The sequence below is a fragment of the Talpa occidentalis genome, unplaced genomic scaffold (genome assembly GCF_014898055.3).
Source record: "Talpa occidentalis isolate TD23 unplaced genomic scaffold, MPIMG_talOcc4v2.1 talOcc4.10, whole genome shotgun sequence".
Taxonomy (NCBI): Eukaryota; Metazoa; Chordata; class Mammalia; order Eulipotyphla; family Talpidae; genus Talpa; species Talpa occidentalis.
Genome location: NW_023600993.1, coordinates 41,735,376 through 41,756,395, shown reverse-complemented (window position 1 = coordinate 41,756,395; position 21,020 = coordinate 41,735,376). Strand labels below are relative to the sequence as shown.

General features: G+C 38.7%; 1 protein-coding gene across 8 annotated transcripts in view; it reads left to right on the top strand.

Moving 5' to 3' along the window:
- CFAP20DC (CFAP20 domain containing) overlaps positions 1-21,020 on the top strand; it is a 190,244-nt gene that overhangs the window by 114,789 nt on the left and 54,435 nt on the right. For all 8 annotated transcript variants that reach the window (XM_037491908.2, XM_037491915.2, XM_037491944.2 and 5 more), the window contains one exon: positions 16,940-17,143. In XM_037491908.2, coding sequence (XP_037347805.1) covers positions 16,940-17,143 — 204 coding nt within the window. The remainder of the gene's footprint in view (positions 1-16,939; positions 17,144-21,020) is intronic.

Below are 21,020 nucleotides of genomic sequence, written 5' to 3'. Positions count from 1 at the left end.
TTCTTTTCTTCCTTCACTTCCCCCATAGCTGCACTTAGAAACTAGAGACTATGCAGAACAAATGACATATATTCCATTTTCTTCAAACATCAAAGATTTTCTGTATTTGTCATGTCCTAAGTATTCACTGTATGTTACAATGTTAAGCTTTGGTTCAATTATGTTCTAAGCAATTTAGGATGGGTTAATTATTACTTAGCACCAGTTATAGACATATTTTGTATATACCAATATCAACAACATAGAAATAGGTAATATTACTTAAACATTTCCCATGTGCTAGTCGCTGTGCTAAGCCTTTTTCCATAAACTATTTCATTTAATCCTCACAAACAAAAACCCTGAGAAAGTATCACCATCCCCATTTTTCAGACAAGGTAACTGAGGTTCAGAACAGATATACAATTCGTTCAAGTACAAGAGCACTTTAGTTAAGGAATCACAACTCAAACACCGTTTGTCTGAGTGGGTAGCGCCATGCTGAGCTGCATAAACAAGTCTTAGAAAAGTGATGGCCTCGCCTCAAGAAACACCCAAAGATAAAACTGAAGTGTGTTTTCATCGTTATATCTCATATTTGTGTGCGTGTGCACATACGTAAGAAAATAGTAAATCTCTTAATCTAATGAAAATTATGTTCATTATGGTGATTAAGGAAGAAAGCAGGCACTATTTTCCACATTTTTCACTTTGAAAATATTTCTAATACAAATGTTCCACCTGACTGTATTTTTCCCCTTTGGCTGTGCTACTAATTGGAATACAACTAATTAACTGACCATCCAGATTTATTCTAAAACGCAGCTTCAGTTGATAAGTCAATACTGGGCTGCCAATAACAGAACCAGAGCAGGTCTTTGAGACGCTTCTATTCAGTTTTACCTAAATTCTTTGCCACCACTTTCTCTTGTAAAAATCTGTCACCCTATATATCCCCCCAAAAAATGGTTCTTTTCAATCTTTTTTTTTTTTAAAGATTTATTTATTTATTTATACAAGCACTGGGTACAGTGAGAAGCACGGGAGGGTGAGAGAATTTACCAGAGCCAGAGCGGGGAGCAGAGCAGGCAGAAGGACCGAAGTACACTGCTGAGGGGAGCAGCGGGCGGCAGGAGAGGTCTGCGCGCCATGTGGGACCCTCCTCTGGTGGCCGGGGAGCAACAGGGGATCGGGGATCCAATCGGCGCTGCAGAGGCTGCGGGCAGCTTCGCAACCCAGCGCTCAACCACTGCGCCACTGGGAAGGCCCTCTTTTCAATCTTTTTATTTGTCTGTAGAAATAAAACCAGAGCATGAAAATAAACTTGGTAACTTCAGTCACAAATGGGCTTTGTGTACTTGGCCACTCAGCAGAGTACACTGCCTGAGAAACCGTGCTCTCTGACAACACCAGGGAATAACAAAACAGGAAAGGGACCGACGTTTGGAGAGAGGGGGGCCCTTCTTCACCCATTCTCTTCATCTAAGAGGTTTTTAGGGGCCTCCCCGGTGGCGCAGCGGTTGAGCGCTGGGTTGCGAAGCTGCGCGCGGCCTCTGCGGCGCCGGTTCGATCCCCGGCTGCTCCCCGGCCACCAGAGGAGGGTCCCGCATGGCGCGCAGACCTCTCCTGCCGCCCGCTGCTCCCCTCAGCAGTGTACTTCGGTCCTTCTGCCTGCTCTGCTCCCCGCTCTGGCTCTGGTGAATTCTCTCGCCCTCCCGCGCTTCTGACTGTACCCAGTGCATGTATAAACAAAAAACAAACAAACAAACCAGCAAACAAATAAATAAAGCATGCCTCTATTAAAAAAAAAAAAAAAAAAAAAAGGTTTTTAGGATAAAACAGTTCCCAGAAACCATTTTGATTATTTTAGGAGAACCTTTGGGCAGCCTCTCACTGCAGATTACATAACACCTGCCTGACATACTGTCTCTTCTTCTGCACAGGGTCCCTCTGAGATATTACTATTCCATTTTACAGCTAAAGAGACTGACAGAGCAATCCCTTCAAAGGGATAAAAGGGAGAAGGAGCTTAATCTCTGATGAGGGAATAAAGGCACAGAGGCATGGCTTCCCATTTGTGCAGAGAGGTTTGACCTCAGTGTCAAAATTTGATTTCTAACAACCCACAGAATCACTGCAATATGCCTCACGATTGTGAATGTGATCATCTCAGTTTAATAGGGTAGAAAATTATTGAAGGCAAAGGCAGTTTGCCTCATTTCAAAGTGAATCTACAATGGGAATAGAGTGTTTTTCAGAGACACCATTTGAAAAGGAAATTCATGTCACAGCAAAAGGGATCTTGCAAAGGGTCATAGCAAAATGGATCTCCACTTGATGTTTGAAGTTAAGTATCTGAACACAAATTTCCTGAGATGAGTGTGTGTGCTTATTAACTCCACAAAGGGATTTTTCTCTAGGTCCTAGAAACCTATAGGGGTGACTTAAGTAACCACTGAGTTTCAGTTCACACAGCATAGAATTCAGCCTTTTTTAGATCATTTTCATCACTCCAAAAAGAAACTCCAAATCCATTAATAGTCACTCCCCTTCCCTCTATACCTCCCCCTGCCCAAAACTCCTGGTGACCATTAATCTACTTTTTTTTTTTTTGTCTCAGATTTGCCTATCCTGGACCTTAGATATAAGTGTAATCACACAATGTGTGATCTTTGGGGTCTGACTTCTTTCACTTAGCATAGTGTTTTCAAAGTTCATCCATGTTGTAGCATTTCATTTTAATGCCTGAATAATCATCCACATTATGGATTTGGCATATTTGTTCATTCATTTATCATTTGATAAACTCTTGGTTGTTTCCATTCACTACTATGAGTGATGCTGCTGTTAACTTTCACAAGCAAGTCCTCATGTGGACAAATGTTTTGTGGAAAACTGCCCAGCTGTTTCCAAAGTGTCTGTACCATTTTACATTCCTACCAGTAAGGTAGGAATCTATTAGGTATTGGGGGAGGAGGGACATGGAGGGCGGGGTGTCTAGTTTCTTTACAACCTAGTCAGGACTTGTTATTGTCTGTCTTTTTTTATATGAGCCATACAGTATGTGGGGAGTGGTATCTGCGGTTGGGTTTGCATTTCTCAGTGACTAAAGTGCCTTGAATCTTTTCGTGTGTTTATTAGCCATTTCAAGCTCCTTTGGAGAAATGCTTATGCAAATCCCATGCCTATTTTTTTAATTTTTTTTAAAGATTTATTTATTTATTTATACAAGAACTGGGTACAGGCCAGATGTGCGGGAGGGTGAGAGGATTCACCAGAGACAGAGTGGGGAACAGAACAGGCAGACTACAGAAATACACTACTGAGGGGAGCAGTGGGCGAGACAGGAGAGGTCTGCTGCGCCATGTGGGACCCTTGCCAGCTGGCCGGGATCGAACCGGCGCTGCAGAGGCTGCGAACAGCTTCACAGCACTGCGCTCAACCACTTGCGCCACCAGGGGAGGCCCCCATGCCTATTTTTAAGAGGATTATTTATCTTTTCATTGTTCGGTTGTAAAAGATTGGATACTAGTCTCTTGTGAGGTAGATGATATGCAAATACCCCCTCTTATTACCTAAGTTGTCTTTTCATTTTTTTTTTTTGATGGTATCTATTGAAGCATGAAAGTTTCTAATTTTGATGAAGCACAGTTTATCTATTTTTTCCTCTGTTGCTCATGCTTTTGGTATTACATTGCCTAATCTGAGGTCACAAAGATTTACTGTTTTCTTCCAAGAGTTTCATAGTGCTAGCTCTTAAACTTAGTTCCATGTTGAGTTAATGTTTGTATATGTAGGAAAGTAGAGATTCAACTGTGATTTTTGCATGTGGCTATCCAGTTATGCCAGCATCACTTGGTTGAAAGATTGTTCTTTCCCCATTGAATTGTCTTGTCACCCTTTATGAAAGTCAGTTGGCCATACATTATATAAGGGTTTGTTTCTGGACACTTAATTCTATTCTCTTTATCTATATGTATCACTTTATGCAGTGCCACACTGATTTGATTAGTATAGGTCTTGTCCATTTGTTTGTTTTTTTACATTTTAAAAGGACAGGTTTAGGAGGAAAAGGAGAGAGAAAAAGCGGTGCCTGCATAGTCATGGGCAGCCAGGAGTGCTGCTGATTATTACAGTTTTATCATCAGTTTTGAAATCTGGAAGTGTGAGTGCTCCCATTGTTTCCTTCCTCTTTTGATTGTTTTTATAATGCTGAGTCCCTTGCATTTCCATTGAACTTGAGGATCATCTTGTCAGCTTCTGAAAAAAAAAAAAAAAAAAAAGCAAGATTTTTATTTTGATTGCATTGTATTAAATCTATTTCAATTTGGAAAATACTATCATTTTAATAATATTATACATTGCAATCTATGGCATATCTTTCCATTTATTTGTGTCTTTAATTTCTTTCAGCAGTGGTTTATAGTTTTTTTAGTATAAAAATCTTTGCTGCTTTTGCTAAATTTATTCCTAAGTATTTTATTCTTTGTGATGCTATTGTGAATGGATTTGTTTTCCTAATTTCATTTTTTGCTTGTTCATTGTCAGTATATAGAAATACAATTGATTTTTATATTGATTTTGTATCTTGCAACCTTGCTGAACATTTATTAGTGTTTTTGTGAATTCCTTAGAATGTTCTTTTTACAAGATCATGTCATGTGATTCAAGACATATCTACTTCTTATCAACTAGATGTTTTCTATTTCTTTTTCTTACCTAATTTCCTCCATAAATGGATTAATTTAAAAGGAAAACTTTTCTTTCAGGATCCTTAAATTTTTAATTACTTATTATTAACCCCAGTATGAATTCTAGCACATGATAAACTCATTTAGGCCTAGGATTCTATTCATATGATTCATAGAAAATGTAATTGATACAAGAAGAAAATTTTGAGAATTTTCCTGGGACTGAAAGTCCATGTGATATTAACATGAGCACAAGTGGGAAACTGCCTTTACTGATTAGCAATCATGGTACTTATATGTAGAACACTAACATGCATGTGAGTTTCTACCACCTAAGCTGGGTTTCTAAAGTGATAGGATATAGAGCTATTCTGGTTCTATTTCTGGATAAGAACAGCTTCTCTTCTATTGAGCACCTGTCAAGCCAGTTACTCTCCCAGATACTAGTGATACATTGGACAGATAAGACCCCTCTCTTTGAAGGCTTCTATCTATTGGGAGACACGGGCAATGAACAAATAAGGACATAAAGTGATTATAAACTATGATAAAGACATGTGAAGGGAAAAAGCAGGGTGATTCTATAGAGTGGCAGGATAAGGCATAATGGTAGGTTCTGTAAGTATTATCTGACTGAGTAGATGACATCTGAACTGTTACTTTAAGTTTAAGATGAAGCCAATCATGCGAAGAACATTGGAGTGTTTCAGGCATCAGGAATAGTAGGTGCAAAGCTAAAATGGGCACTTTTGTTCTCAAAAGTAGGCCCAGACAGCTTTCACCTGTAGTTAAGGGGAATTTAGAGGAGGACAAGGTCATAGAAGTTGACAGGGCTGGGCCTCCCCAGTGGCGCAGCGGTTGAGTGCTGGGCTGCAAAGCTGCCGGCAAGGGTCCCACATGGCGCGACAGACCTCTCCTGCCGCGCCCACTGCTCCCCTCAGCAGTGTATTTCGTCAGTCTGCCTGTTCTGTTCCCTGCTCTGACTCTGGTGAATTCTCTCACCCTCCCGCGCTTCTGACTGTACCCAGTGCTTATATAAATAAATAAATAAATCTTTAAAAAAAAAAAAAAGAAGTTGACAGGTCTCAGATCGTGTAAGTTCAGGAAAGCCATGGAAAAGAAGGTGATGTTTATTCCAAATAATGCAAAGACCTGCCAGTGCTAGTCTTTAGCAAGGCACTGACATTTACATTCAAAAAGTTTCCTGTAGTTGTGTCAAAAGTGGAGGCAACAAGACAAGAATGGAAACAGGGAAAGCATTTAAGCCATTACTCTGATAGATGAGAGTGGAGATGAAATCGCAGGTTTCTAGAATATTTGGAGGTAGAACAAACAGGGTATGGGGAAGAGGCAACAAGTTGACTCCACGGTGACTCAGATTTGGAACTTGAGCAACCAGGTAGATAGTGATATCATTTACTGGGTAGCAGAAGATTTCTGGTGCATCTGAGCTATAATCTTAGCCACCAAAGTATTGCAATTGGGAATCTTAAGTGTACATTCCATTGAAACTCAGCTCTTGCAAAGTGTCAACACGAAGTGACTTTATGGTAAAGGGAAACTAAAAGCTCTTAAGAAAGTATAGGAACGGCCCTCCACCGTGGCGCAGTGGGTTGAGCACAGTGCTGTGAAGCTGTCCGCAGCCTCTGCAGCACAGGTTTTATTCCTGGCCAGCCAGGGAGAAACCCACATGGTGCAGCAGACCTCTCCTGTAGCACCTGCTGCTCCCCTCAGCAGTGTATTTTGGTCCATCTGCCTGTTTTGTTCCCCACTCTGTCTCTGGTGAATCCTCTCACCCTCCCATGCCTCTGGCTTGTAGCCCAGTTCTTGTATAAAAATAAATAAATCTTTAAAAAAAAAAAAAGAAGAAAGTACAGAACACTTTCCAATCCCCTGCTGGAGAAAGGTACTAGTAATTCTTAAGGAACACTTACTGAAATTGATTTGCAAACTGCTTGGTAACTTCTTTCTTGAAATGTTTTATTCATATTATAATAGAGCTCTTTATTGTTAAGTTCAAATATTTTTAATTAAGAAAGAAGTAGAGCCCTCTGGGTAATATTGCAACTAGGTAGATAGCTGGTAATTAAACTTTTCCACATGTATAATTGCATTCAAATAATTTTGGATGAATCATTTTAAACCTAAAAATGTCATTATGTGCATCTTTAGACAAACAAACAAAAGATGTGTGTAACAGACTTTGTGGCTCCAGAAAAAGTTTGAGCTTTTTGAAGAATGGTTATTTTCAGAGGAAAAACAAAATATGCTACCAGCTAGTTACACATTCAGGTATTCTCTTTAGGAAAAAATACCCATGACTTTTTATAGGAAAATATTGTAAAATGTATCACATAAAACTTTTGAGTTTAATTTTCACATTTCCATTTTTGAAAATAAAGACCAAATTATGGAAGGACACTTTGAAAGATATTTCAGGCCATAGTATAATGTGAGAATTTTTATCCTTTAATTGTCAAACCATTTCCTTTGGCTAATATAAATGGATTAGTTTCATTGCCTTCTTGATGAACTTTAGCCCAGTTAGGGCATGACTAGCATCATAATTTTTTTAGAAATAAAAGTTTACTCTTCTATGCAGTTTGTGTCCTACAAACTTAGAGAAAAATGAATGTCTAAATTATTTCAGAATTTTTAAAACATTGTTCCACTGCATAAAATTCTGCATTTTCTAGGGTATATAATAGTCTTTGTTCAAAAGGATGCCATCTGTCTCTCTTTGAAGTTGCCACTCAAGTATGCCATTTGCAGCTGTCTTTCCAATAATGCCCCATTGTTTGAAGAATTCTGAAATGTCTTCTGACCCCTAATTTGCTTCAGCTACAACAATATTGATTGCATTGTTTAAAAACACCTGTTTGGGAGTCAGGTTGCCCTGTGTATTGTACATATGTTCATCACCCTGGCCCAACAGTATAGATTCACCTAGGGGTGATTCTGTCATTTTTGGTTGTTTCTACCACAGGTGTCCACTGACATCATGTTGCCCTGGACCACCTGATGTTACAGCCTTCCCCTTCACCACCCTCAGGCACTTCCCCAATAGGGTCCTATGACAAGTCTGTCTATGTTTTCATTCTTCAAAACAAGAAGTCAACAGCAGGGGACCTTATGGTTCATATAGCAAGGCAAGTCACACAGATCTGGACTTGAGTCCTGGCTTTGTTTCTTGCAAATGTGCCCTTAAACATATTTCTTAACCTTGTTTGAGCCTCAGTTACTTCATATGTAAACTTGGAGAAAATAATATTTATTCTGTAGGGTTGATGTGATTATTAAATGAGATAATCCGCGTGGCACACTTTGCTCATAATCCAGCAGGATAATTTCTTTTACCTAATTCTGAGTAATTAGAAATATAAACCAGTATGCCTGGAATTCTAAAGCATCAAAACATTTTCAAATTTAATAAAATTCCAGAAACTAATTATTGGTACTGTTCAATATGTGATAGCCATGTGTGCTTCTTGTCTTCTGTTTATAGTTTATCGAGTGTTAACATAAGAATGAATTAATGGATTACTTCTGCCAGGTTTACATGTTAGGTTGTTTTCAGTTACACTTCAGAGAGAAAAATTATTAGAAGCAGGGTGAGGTCCCTCTCCAGTTATTCTCAGAGACCATCCACTATGTTCACATGCAGAGGCCTATATAGCTTCATGGTTGATGGGATAGACTTGGATAAGACTAGTAGCATTTCATACACCAGAGGAAAACCACAGACATGCCTACCAATTAACAACCTTTACAAAAGAGTCTGATATTTCTTGTTTTGTCAAAACTGCATCCTTTCTTTGTCTCTGAAAAAGCAAGGTCTCTTATCTCAGTTTTACTTCTCAGTGTCTGCTGTATTGCTAAAGTTGCAGAATTTGTGCTACCAAGAAAAGTATTTGAATTAGGCATAGGAATTTCCCAGGTGAAACTTGCTTCTAGCCCCCACCTTCTTTTTGAATATCTTTCAATCCAAACTCTATGCTGATGCAACAGAGCGGCTTGGTCCTTTTACTTTCTCTGTCTCTAGTGTCTGTAATTTCCTGTTGATCAAGGCAAAGTGATCTAGCTAAAAGTATATTAAAAATAAAATTTGGGTGATGATACAGAATTACAGAAGGTAAGAGAACATTTTCGTATCTCCATTTCTGAGCAGTTAGATGTGCAACCAATGTGCCAGCTACTCATATGAAGAGGAACAATTTCAAATCTCAAAAGTTTCAGAAATTGAATAAAGACTATAAAAATTAAGGGACTATCAGAATTATAAATCCATGAAATTACATTGTTTTTTTTTTTAGCCAATATATCGTAACATTTCACTGTCAATTCTCCAAATTCTAATGCTAAGGTGAGCATCCTCTTAGCCAAATATTTAAGAAACCTCTTCTTAAAAGTCTTAATTTTCCTAGTTTTGAATAGAAGCAAATCATACTTGCCATTTTCCTACTTTTGTAAGAGGCTCTAGGCTGACAATATTTCCTAGACACAGTGGGTTCTGAGGTCTTTGATTAAGAAGCTTGTTTGTATCTTTAAGGATTGAGGGTGCTTGCCGTGTGTCAGGCCTTCTACAAGGTGCTTTATGCTCAATCTCCAGTTGCCATCCTTCCTCACAAGAGGCCTTACCTTTTATTCTTGTTTCACAGACCAGGACATAAAGAGACTAAGCTTGTTCACAACTAATAAGTGACAAAATAAAGTGTCAAACAGAGGAGTTAGGGCTAGAAAACCTAGTGCACCTTCCACCACCACCACAGAACCACCCCAATCCCAATGAAAGGCACTGAAGAAATTCTGTGATTACTTGATAACTTAAATTCTATTGCCACTTTAATCTTTGGAGTATTTTAATGGGCAGAAACGTACATATGTTGGTATATCTGTCATATACTACAACCAAATTGTTTTTTATTCTAGAACAGTTCAAATTTAGTTATCTTGTCACTCCAGAAAACATCAGTTGTCTTCTGTTTACATGTGTGTAAGCAGCTTCAGTACTTGTTTACTTCCTAGTTCTTTTTCAAACTACCATTTATTAAATGGCTAGATATGTTTGTCCCATGTACAAGACTATACTCACCTTGTAGATGTTCTGTCCCTGCATATAATAAAATGCCTGTTTAATTTGGTTTTATTAGATTCCTTCTAGTTATGGAAGTACCCTGAACTCAGAAGATAGTTGGTAGAATATTATTGTTTTTCAACTCACTTTAAGGTTGGTAAGAGTTAAGCTGTATTTATCAGAGAATTCTTTCTGAAAATTGACAAAGCAAAATGCATGGAAGTGTGTTTCTATTCAGGTCATAGATTAAAAGGTTATTCTACACGTATACTTGTGTATATGATTATATATATGTATATGTATACATGTCTATTAATACATATGTATATACATATATACATATGTGTAGATGTATGTATATATCAATATATAATTGATATTGTTTTAATATCTCTTGTGTTTCCCCCTCCCAAAAAAAAAAAAAAAAACCAAGAGAAAGACACATATATGATACAAAGTTCTCTCTCTGCAAGGAATTTTGCCACTATTGTGTTTAATTACCCAAGAATTCTCTACCTGAAACACTCTTAAAGGATTAGTATGCCTAGATATTGACTTGTGGATGAGCCAGAGTTGTAAAGTGTCTCCAGGTCACATGTTAGAAATGCTTGTGACAGATATTTCAGAGGCAGCATTGGGTCTAGATACACTTAGATACACATGACTGTTGTTGAAATAAACACAATTCAGATTCTGAACAGTTGATTCTTTTAGCCTTACTCCTGATTTATGTTGTTTAAGTTGACATAGCATCCATTAAATTTAGTAAATTTTTACAGGTTGTACTGAGCTTGGTCTTTAAGTTTTGATTTACCTCTTTGCATGGTGAAGACACATGCTGAAAGCTACCATAAATTGGGAATGAGTTATGTGCTCAAGTATGTGTCTCTTACGGCCCTCTGCTCTCTTCATTCTTATTGTTAGTCGACCTTGTGTCCCCAATGGATCAGGGCAAAATCTCAAGTGGAATGTGTAGCTCAGGAATTTGAAACAAGTCTTAAAAGAATACTACTTGGGGGACACTAATCTACTATCAGCTATTTAAAAAGTAAATGTAGAATGTAAATGCTGTCTGCAAATAGCAATAAAGAAGAAATTAATCTTCAATTAAAATGCTAGTTAAAGTTTAAAATTGGTTTTGGAAAATGGACTTCTACTTTTCTTGCTGTCATGTTGCGTTTCAAAAAAAACTTCCTATTTATAACTTCAAGACTCTTAATAAAAAATACAAATTTGAAACTACCAATGATACTGACTCCCCAGCCACATTTACACAATGCCAAGGGTTGGTGGTGGGGAGGAGGTTGATTTTCTCACTAGGACAGTCCAGAGTGAGGTGCAAATGACAACAAACCACTTCTTGGGAAGTTTTTTTTTTTTTGAGTCTTAGTCTTTGCTATTGTTAATCATAGAAAAGTGCACGTATCAGATACATATACCCTGATGAATGTACATAAAATGAACAAATCCATGTGAATATCACCTCAATCAAGAAAGAGAACAATACTACTACCCCAGAAGCCCTATTGTACTCCCTCCCTGTCACTGTTTCTTCCTATCACTACCTTCTCACAACTTTCCCCAACCTGAGACTAGTTTTGCCACTATATACACTCTTGTGTCTGGTTTCTCTCCCTTCGCATATAATTTGTGAGATTCAATATAGCACCATTTCATTGATATATATCAAATGTATACTGCTGCGTGACATCACACCATTTATCGATAGTTTCCACTTAGGAATGATTAGGAATATGTCCTTTGGTAGGATCTTTTAATAAAAACGCACAGGGAAATGAAAGTCACTTGGTCTTAGAAGGTTTAGATTAAATTCTTTTAATTTTTATCCTTGTTACTTTGAAACAGTCTTGCTGATTTAACTTTAAAATAGTAACATATTAGTATATATAGTCTTTTTAAGATTTATTTATTTATTTATACAAGCACTGGGTACAGTCAGGAGCGTGGGAGGGTGAGAGAATTCACCAGAGCCAGAGCTGGAAACAGAACAGGCAGACTGATGAAGTACACTGCTGAGGGGAGCAGTGGGCAGCAGGTGAGGTCTGCGAGCCATGTGGGACCCTCGCCTAGCGGCCCGAGATCGAACCGGCGCTACAGATTCTGCGAGCAGCTTCACAACCCAGCGCTCAACCGCTGCACCACCGGGGAGGCCCTGTATAGTCTTTTTAGTGCTTTGTTTAAGTTCTGTTTTAACTCGCCCCATGTTTTCCTGACTGATGTTTTAAAGATGCTGCTGTTACACCTTTCTTACTCTTCAAGGTCCAGCTTCGAGATCATGTCCTCCATAAAACCTTGACTAATCCTGTAAGAACCTTGACTAATCCTCTCTTTTCTGAAATTCCAAACTATTTGGTATATCTCCCTTTTCTCCCATTGCTTTTTTATATTATATCCTAACAGACACAATCCCCTTTGTATTAACTCTTTTTTGTATCTTGGTACATTCTTTGTGTCAAGGATTGTTTGGTAGATTCTCATTTAAAGTATTTACAATAGGATGTCCTCTGTGCCATGGGTGTCAGGCAATTGCAATGCAAAACTGATTCAGAAAGAGTCTCAGAGGTTTTGTAGGCTCCAGGATGAGAATAATGACCCAAATAGCTCCCAATTCTCTTACCTTCTCATCTGTAGAGACTAGAATAGAATAAGGCTCTTGATCTGATCTTATTCCTTGACTGGGTCTTAATTTTGCCCCACACCACCACCGTAAATTTACACTATGTTACCCATAGTTCAGTAGAACTGATCTAACTGAGGCTCACAAATTTCTATAGGAAGATATTTAACCATTAAGCTATTCTGTCTTAAAATCTTGAGAAGAGAGATTGGACAAAGAATATCAAGTTGAAAAATTATTTTTGTTTGTTGTGTTTTATAATTTTTCTGGTGTTAGCAACTTTTCATCATTATCAGGGCCCTATATGACTATTGATACCAAAACTCAATACATGCTACCTTATTTTATATTCATTTTCTTGTAATTCTTAATTGCCCTGCTAGAAATTGTAAGGCCTGTGAAAGCCAGGGCACATTTTACTTGTTTTGGACTTCACTGTCTTTGGCTCCCAATAATGTCCGGGGAAAGATCAAGGAAGATGAACAGCTTGAATGGCTTCAAGAGCAGAGAACTTATGTGGAAATCTGATCGCAGCTGAATTGCATAGCCTTGAGCCCATTACTTCATTCTTAAAACAAATCTGATAATCTCTCCCTTCTTTCCTACAAGGATATTTTGAGATGAAGAAATTGGATTATACATAATATTTTGAGTCTTTCAGAGGTGGAATTACATAAAGCACTTTGCCTCTCAGCAGTTGCATAATTTAGTTAGATGACATCTTGTGTTGGAGTCCACTTTAATGTGAAGACTTTATTGCAAACCTTTAAAAAAAACATTAATAAATGATTCAGCCTTTCTGGTGATTTTGAAATGGTTTAAGAGAATGAAAATCAATAATGTATCAAGAGACCTGTCTCCACCACCAGTTGTTCTATTCATGACCCTGGAGAAAGTTGCTTCTTTCTCTCTGCTCATTTTTGGTTGCCCCCTTCCAGAGTGTTGTCAGTATACATTTTACTGTTGTATGAAATAAAATCATGGAAATATGCAGTTCTAAGTAAGCATAGCACCAGGAGTCCCTGGCACATAATAGGGTCTCAGTAAGTATCTATGGAATAAGTGAATGAATCACTGCAGATTGCTGCAATATTCTAGTCAGGTATTATTTCTTCAGCCTGTATTTCAATACTGCTAATGGTAGAGAACTTTCACTACCTCTGAAGGCCACTCATTACACTTGTCAATAAGTTTAATTATTATCAAATGCCACTTTAGACTTCTGTGAAGCTTTCTCTAATTCTGCTGCACAGCTGGACACTTCTGTGCTGTATTCCTCAAGCAAATTTCCATTGTAGTATTGACCGTGACACATTGTAGTGTTCTCTTCTATAAGACCTATTATGTCTCTTTCTAGACTGTGAGCTCCATGAAGACAGAGGTTACCTTAATTTCTTTATATGCCCAGCTCCTAGAATAGTATAGAATGGATGAAAGATGGAAGGAGGGGGACACAGAAGAAGGAAGAACAATATTAACAGGAAGCACATGTGTTGATTGCCAACTCAGTGGTCTTTTAGAGAAATGTACTCACACCAGAAGGTGTGTGCCAAAGAAAATTCATGGAACTTCAGGCTGAAAAATTTTAAGCTATCTCCATTTATTTGGTTATTCAATTATTTGAATTCTTTTTTTTGTGTATAATTTTGCATACATAAATACTATTTTAATATAATTGTACTTATGTTAAGTTTATAAATAAACATACTGAAAGATACATATTCAAACATTTTATCAAAGATGCAAACGAAAAATTTAGAGCACCTTTACCTAGCTCTTTGTCAGTAATATGCTCAGTGTTTGAAAAATACCATTTCATTTTTTCCATGGGAAATCTGATGAGATAAACACTTTGGTTCCATTTTACAGATGAAGAAGCTGAAGCCCAGATAAGTTAGGTGATTTCCCCACTCACATGCTCCTGGTAAATGCTGGAGCTAGGACCCACACTAAGATTTGTCTGACTCAACTGCTGCCTTACTCTCTCATGGTTTTCTGTCCCAGCACCTAGAATTGCTCCACAGGCATAGCACAGGCTTGTGGATTAAATAAATAAATTGAATGGGGCCTCCCCTGGTGGCGCAGCAGTTGAGCTCTGGGCTGCGAAGCTGCCCATAGCCTCTGCAGCGCCAGTTTGATCCCTGGCCACCATTGAGGGTCCCACATGGCATGACAGACCTCTCCTGCCCGCTGCTTCCCTCGCAGTGTATTTCATCAGTCTGCCTGTTCTGCTCCCTGCTCTGGCTCTGGTGAACTCTCTCACCCTCCCAAGCTTCTGACTGTACCCAGTGCTTGTATAAATAAATAAATAAATCTTAAAATAAAATAAAATAAAATAAATTGAATGGATGAATCAGTTATACTCCATACATAATAAAGCTTTCTCCTTAAGAAAAATTGTGAAAATGAAAATAAATTACCTTTTTCAATGAAAAATCATCGCATTGGCAATGAGAAGCCAAACGACACACCTATTATGTGACACATTAGAACATCTAGTTCCATTTTTGACAGAAAAGCCAAAGTGAAAGACATCCTGTCACTGTTCATTGTTGAGTCTAAAGTTTGGCTGTTGGTTTCATTTTCAAATTCAGGAGGGTTTGTTGGTTTGTTTACTTAAGATACTGTGATCATCACCACTACCTAACTTCAAAACATTTGTGCCACTCCAAAAAGAAACCCCATATCCATTAGAGTCATTCTCCATTCCTTCTCCACCCAAACCCCTGGTAACCACTAACTTACTTTCTGTCTCTGTAGTTGTCTATTCTGAGTATTCCATACTAATGAAGTCATATAATCTATGACCTTATGTCTCTAGTTTATTTCAGTTAACACAGTGTTTTCAAGGTTCATCCATGTTGTAGTGTGTCTTTGGGGAAGATTATTTTGATCTAGTTGGCCTCAATGACTTTCTACTCATTTCCTTTGTGTGTTTGTTACTTGTCATTCTATCCATGCAATCTCTAGTGGGACATTTCAGGAAAAAACATTTTGTAAAAATTGAAGAACTTGCTTTTTATATGAACTCTTGCTGTAATAACTTTACAGTACTTTCAGATATGACCTGATAAATAAAAATAAATGTATTTCAGGAGGGGGGCTAGGATGGGGGTGGAAGAACAACTGCATGGCTTCTCAAGGTGGCAAGTTGTCGGAACTATGAAAAGTAAGAATCTAAGTGAGTTCCCTCTCACAACTTTTCAGAATTCTCTACATCATATTTTCAGATGACAAGTTTTTACATTCTCCAAATTATGATACTACTAATGCTTTATTAAAAAGCTTTCAATGTCATAGGAATGCCAAGAATTAACTTCATAATTGTATTTTCTTAATTTTTTATGTCCCTATAAGGCAGAAAAGAAACAAGAGAAGGCAATAGCTGTCTCAAAGTGTTCTCTAAGGAAGTAAATGTAAAGGATCGAATATTTAAAAAAATGTAATGTGTCATGGAAAAACCTTTTTTGAACATAACCAGTGTTTCCAGATATACAAGAAAAATTCAAGATTGTTTTTAAGTTATAAGCCAGTTCTGGGTGTGAATCACATGGCTCATAAGTGATACTAACATTTTAGCAATGTTGAAATGAACATTTTCTTTCAAATTTGGTTTAAACCAAAGAGAAAGGAAAGGTTTGAAAACTCCATATGCCAATTTCACCCTCTACTGAAAAGAATATTTTTATTTTATTTTATTTTGAAAAGAATATTTGTATTAACCGCTAAAAATTTGTTGTAGTAATCCACATGCCCAACAGGTCACATACATAATGAAGTCCATATCAATGTGTTTATTTTAGCTGCAAGGTCTTTCTGGCTTTCAGACCTTCATGTTCCAATCTTATCTTTCTTTTATTGGATGGTTTTTAATAGCATTGGTCATTTTCAGTCTTACTCTAAGCTGAAAGTATTTGGTCATAACATTCACAGTGATGTAATTCATCAGTTCCTTGGTAAACTGCATTTTTAATGGGGAGCAATTTTTCTTTTTTAAAAATAATGGCTTTGAATTTTTATCAAGTCAATCTTCAGATACCAACTATGGGAAATAGAATAAGATAGTAATGGTGCTTGACTTTGTAGGACTCATAACCTACCTGTGAACTCTAAAGACAATTCTGTAACTTCAGTTATGACAAAACTGAACACTTAAGAATCTGTGTGAGCACATAATGCAGAAGGTGACTAAGCTTGTGGTTGCCAGAAAAGACTTCCCTGAGGAAAGGACACATAATTTGGTACCTGAAGGATGTCTAAGGAGTTAGCCAGTTCCTGGGACATGGGGCCAGCTTGTACACTGACCCTAAGGTACACACAAGTTTGATGCTTTGGAAGACCTTAAAAGATAGTATTATGACTAAGGTGTTAGGAACAGAAACACCAGGTGAGGTAGGTAGGGTAAGCATCTTATAAAGGTACTTTAAAGACTTTAACCTCTGTGAGTGAGAAGCCATTGAAGAGGTTAAGACTGACAAATGCCATTTGTCAGTAGACCATAAAATTAGGAAAGGCCAAATGACTCTTTATTCTGTCACTTTCTTCTCTCTTGGTCAGGAATATGACTGGAGAAACTATCAGACCAGCCAGATGAGTGAATCTGAGTTACAAATGCTGGCGAGCTTACGGCGGCAACAGAATGAAGAGCTGGAGGACACTGGGGCTTCCCATGGCCTAAGTGCATCCCAGGTTGACAACTGTAATGTCAGCATAAGCACCAGCAGCGATGACACAACCACCTGGAACTCCTGCCTGCCACCTGTGAGTACCAGGCTTCGAGAGGTTCTTTCTAACAAAGCCCAGAATTGCCTAGGAAAACTAGGGCCCAAAGGAGAATGTTCCCTATCAGAAATATTGAGAGCCCATTCTATATAATGTTTTAGGACTGGAGGCATTGTCTTTTCTTTGAGTCTCTTACTTTCAGGTAATGTGTGTTAACTCTCTGATGATATATAAAGAAAAAACAATAATTTTACTGCAGACTCGGTATCCCATTGGATCCCCAGCTTCTAGCACAAGCCCTAGCATGTAGAAGGGACTCGGTATTTATAAATAAATATTTGGTACATGAATGATCAGCAAGGAAAAAACTATCGATATAGTAAGTATTGTTCAGATATGAGGGTAGAACAGAACCTTCTGTAGACGTCACCAGATGTTCACTGACTGTGTCTAAGGGCCATGAGGAGCACTGTAGGTATTTCAGTGGCTTATATTTCCCCATTTGTCTATACAGTTAAAGCACTTTATTTTTTTTTAAAGATTTATTTATTTATACAAGCACTGGGGTACAGGCCAGAGGCAGGAGGGTGAGAGAATCCACCAGAGACAGAGCAGGGAGCAGAACAGGCAGAAGGACCAAAATACACTGCTGAGGGGAGCAGCAGGAGAGACAGGAGAGGTCTGCTGCAACATGTGGGAATCTCCCTGGCCGGCCAGGAATCAAGCCAGCGCCATGGAGGCTGCAGACAGCTTCACAGTGCTGCGCTCAACCCGCTGTGCCACCAGGGAGACCCAGTTAAAGCACTTTAAATATGGCTTTTCATATTTTGAAATAGGAATTTCATATTTTAAATATGGCCTCACTATGAACTGTCTGGGGAGCTGGCACAGGTTACAGTCTTCCTGTTTTTTTGGGTGAAGAAATGAAGCCTTGGGCCTCCCCGGTGGCGCAGCAGTTGAGCGCTGGGTTGCGAAGCTGCCCACAGCCTCTGCAGCGCCACTTCAATCCCTGGCCACTGGGCGAGGGTCCCACATGGCACGCAGATCTCTCCTGCCGCCCGCTGCTCCCCTCAGCAGTGTATTTCATCAAGTCTGCCTGTTCTGTTCCTCGCTCTGGCTCTGGTGAATTCTCTCACCCTCCCGTGCTTCTGACTGTACCCAGTGCTTGTATAAATAAATAAATAAATCTTTAAAAAAAAAAAAAGAAATGAAACCTGTGTGTCCAGGCTTCCCCATTGGCTCAGTGGTAGAGCCCAGAGCAAAGTTCAGTATATCTGACTCAGTACTTCCTCCAAACTTCCATCGTCAAGGATCTTATGATTAGTTAGAAAGACTAAGGAGAAACTTCAACAGAACACTTCTATATAGCCCAAGACATGTCTTGGTCATTGTTATAATTATGGTAATTAGAGTAGAGCTACCATCTCTTTAAGCTCCTAGAGATATTTTAGATCTCCATAAGCCCTTAGAACATTTACTTCTAAGGCCACATTCCTTGGTTTCATATTTATACATAACTATATAAAGGTTGAGTTCAAGTGTAGTTGACAGTGAACATTTTAAGTGTTTTATTAAATATTTATTAATTTTGAAAAATGTACTCTTAGTATTTTAAAGCCAATTGATTTCCAGGTCTCCAAAGTCTATGTGGGCCTTGGCAATCTCAGAGCCCTGGCACTAAGCCTTACATGTGTTGTCTAATATATCCTTACTGCACATATGGTAAACACTGCTGAGTTCCTGTTTCCAGAAGAGAAAATTGAGACCCTTGAGTAAAGTCATTCAGATTTAGCTTGGTTAGATTCTGAAGTGTGAACTCCTAACCACCATAATATGGTGACTTCCTGAGATGTGACTTAATGTTAAATGAGTGCTACTGATAGCCAGTGGAGGGTGAAGTTTCTGCTCTGGAGAGAACTCATATGTCTTCATGAAGGAGGAATTCAAACTGACTCTAAGGAGCTGGGCAGAGGAGGCAAGAATTATGTCAATTTTTCATCAGAGTGAGACCCACCCACCTCAATCTCCCCCTCCGTCCCCCAGGTTTCTCTTGCCTTCATTATGCTTTCATTAAAATGAACACTTAGGCATGCATAACCTTGCTAGGCCTCAAACAGCCTTCGTGCATTACCCTCCCAACATAAATACCCCTTTGTGCTGTTTTTTCAGAATATCTTTATAACCAGATCTAAAAACATAAGGGTAAGTTGCAGATTATTGTCAGTGCGATTTGCAGGGGAATTGAAATATTGCCTACCTTATAAAATATTCCTCAGCAGTCATTTAAACTACAAGTAAGAAAGAAACAGTGGCCTCCTGTCATGAAGTAGCTGGGAGACCAACATTACAAAGGGCAAGCTGAGGAATGATTATTTATGGACTGAAAAGACTGAACTCTTGGTTGCCCTGGATACCATGTTCTCATCACTGTCCTGTTCTGGCAGGGACTGAAGTCTCATGCATGACAACTACTTCACTCTAAGAGTATACAGACAAAAATAACCCCACTGGTAATGAACTTAATAACCCCCATATGAGAAATTGAAAATAGTCTATTTTTTAGATAGAGAAAATAATTGAAAAGCCTACCTTTGGTATTCATAAGATACGTTTATTATTTCATCAAATTCCATCTATTCTAATATTGGTACTATCACCAAATGGAAAATTGTATTCCTTAATGAACTCTGCATCTTGTTGCTCATATGTAGTTTAAATAGAGCAATTTACAGGAACCATCATGGTCTTTCTGAGAGCTCATGACTTTCTCTTTAGAAGCTGTACAGGGACAGCGAAAAAGAAGAAATGAAAGAATTCATTGCCTTTATTTATCATAATGATACCCTGCATTTCTTATATCTCAGTGAATGACACCGCCATCCCCACTGGCACTCAAATCAGAAATTCAGAAGACATCTCCACTTCTACTCCTTCATTTCCTATACCCAGCTGGTCTCCAAATTCTGAGGATACTCTCCCCATTTTACTTCTTAACCCTCACTACCTAATGCCATAGACTTGGTACTTTATTTTTCATTCAGATTCCCTCAACAGTCTCCTAATATCACTGGCCCTCCAGTCCAAGCACCTTAGCCTGATGGTTAGTAATATATGTTCTGAAAGAAAATTGCCAAGGTCCAAATCCTTATAAAACCCTTGGCACTGGGCCTCTCCGGTGGCGCAGCAGTTGAGCGCTGGGTTGCGAAGCTGCCCGCAGCCTCTGCAGCGCCGGTTCGATCCCCAGCTGCTCCCCGGCCACCGGAGGAGGGTCCCACATGGCGTGCAGACCTCTCCTGCCGCCCGCTGCTCCCCTCAGCAGTGTACTTCGGTCCTTCTGCCTGCTCTGCTCCCTGCTCTGGCTCTGGCTCTCACCCTCCCAAGCTTCTGACTATACCCAGTGCATGTATAAACAAACAAACAAACAAACAAATAAATTAATTAATAAAATACATGCCTCTTTAAAAATAAAATAAAATAAAATAAAACCCTTGGCACTGTGTGTGAGACATAGTATTTAATAAATTAAGTCTGGTTGTTATTATTACTATTGTGATTATTCATGCTAGTGCTCTTTCTAAAACCCAAATCTGATCTTTACTCCTCCCTGCATAAAACTCTTGCAGGATTCCCCACAGCCTCTAGTTTGGCATATAGGACTACCCTTAATTTGAGACCACTCCCTCCTCCAGCCTCATCTCTCACCACGCCCTACCTTTTGGTCTATGCTTTAGTCCCAGTTGTAATTCTTGTCCCTGGTACCTAACTGTCCCTCAAAACTTAGCTCCAAACACCTTTATGTCCCTTCTCCCATCCTCATTGTAAGAACCCAGGATATCTCCACAATCACTCTCACCACAACCTAGCTAGTCTGTCTCACATTAATTTATCCCACGTATTTTTCGATAGATGTGATATG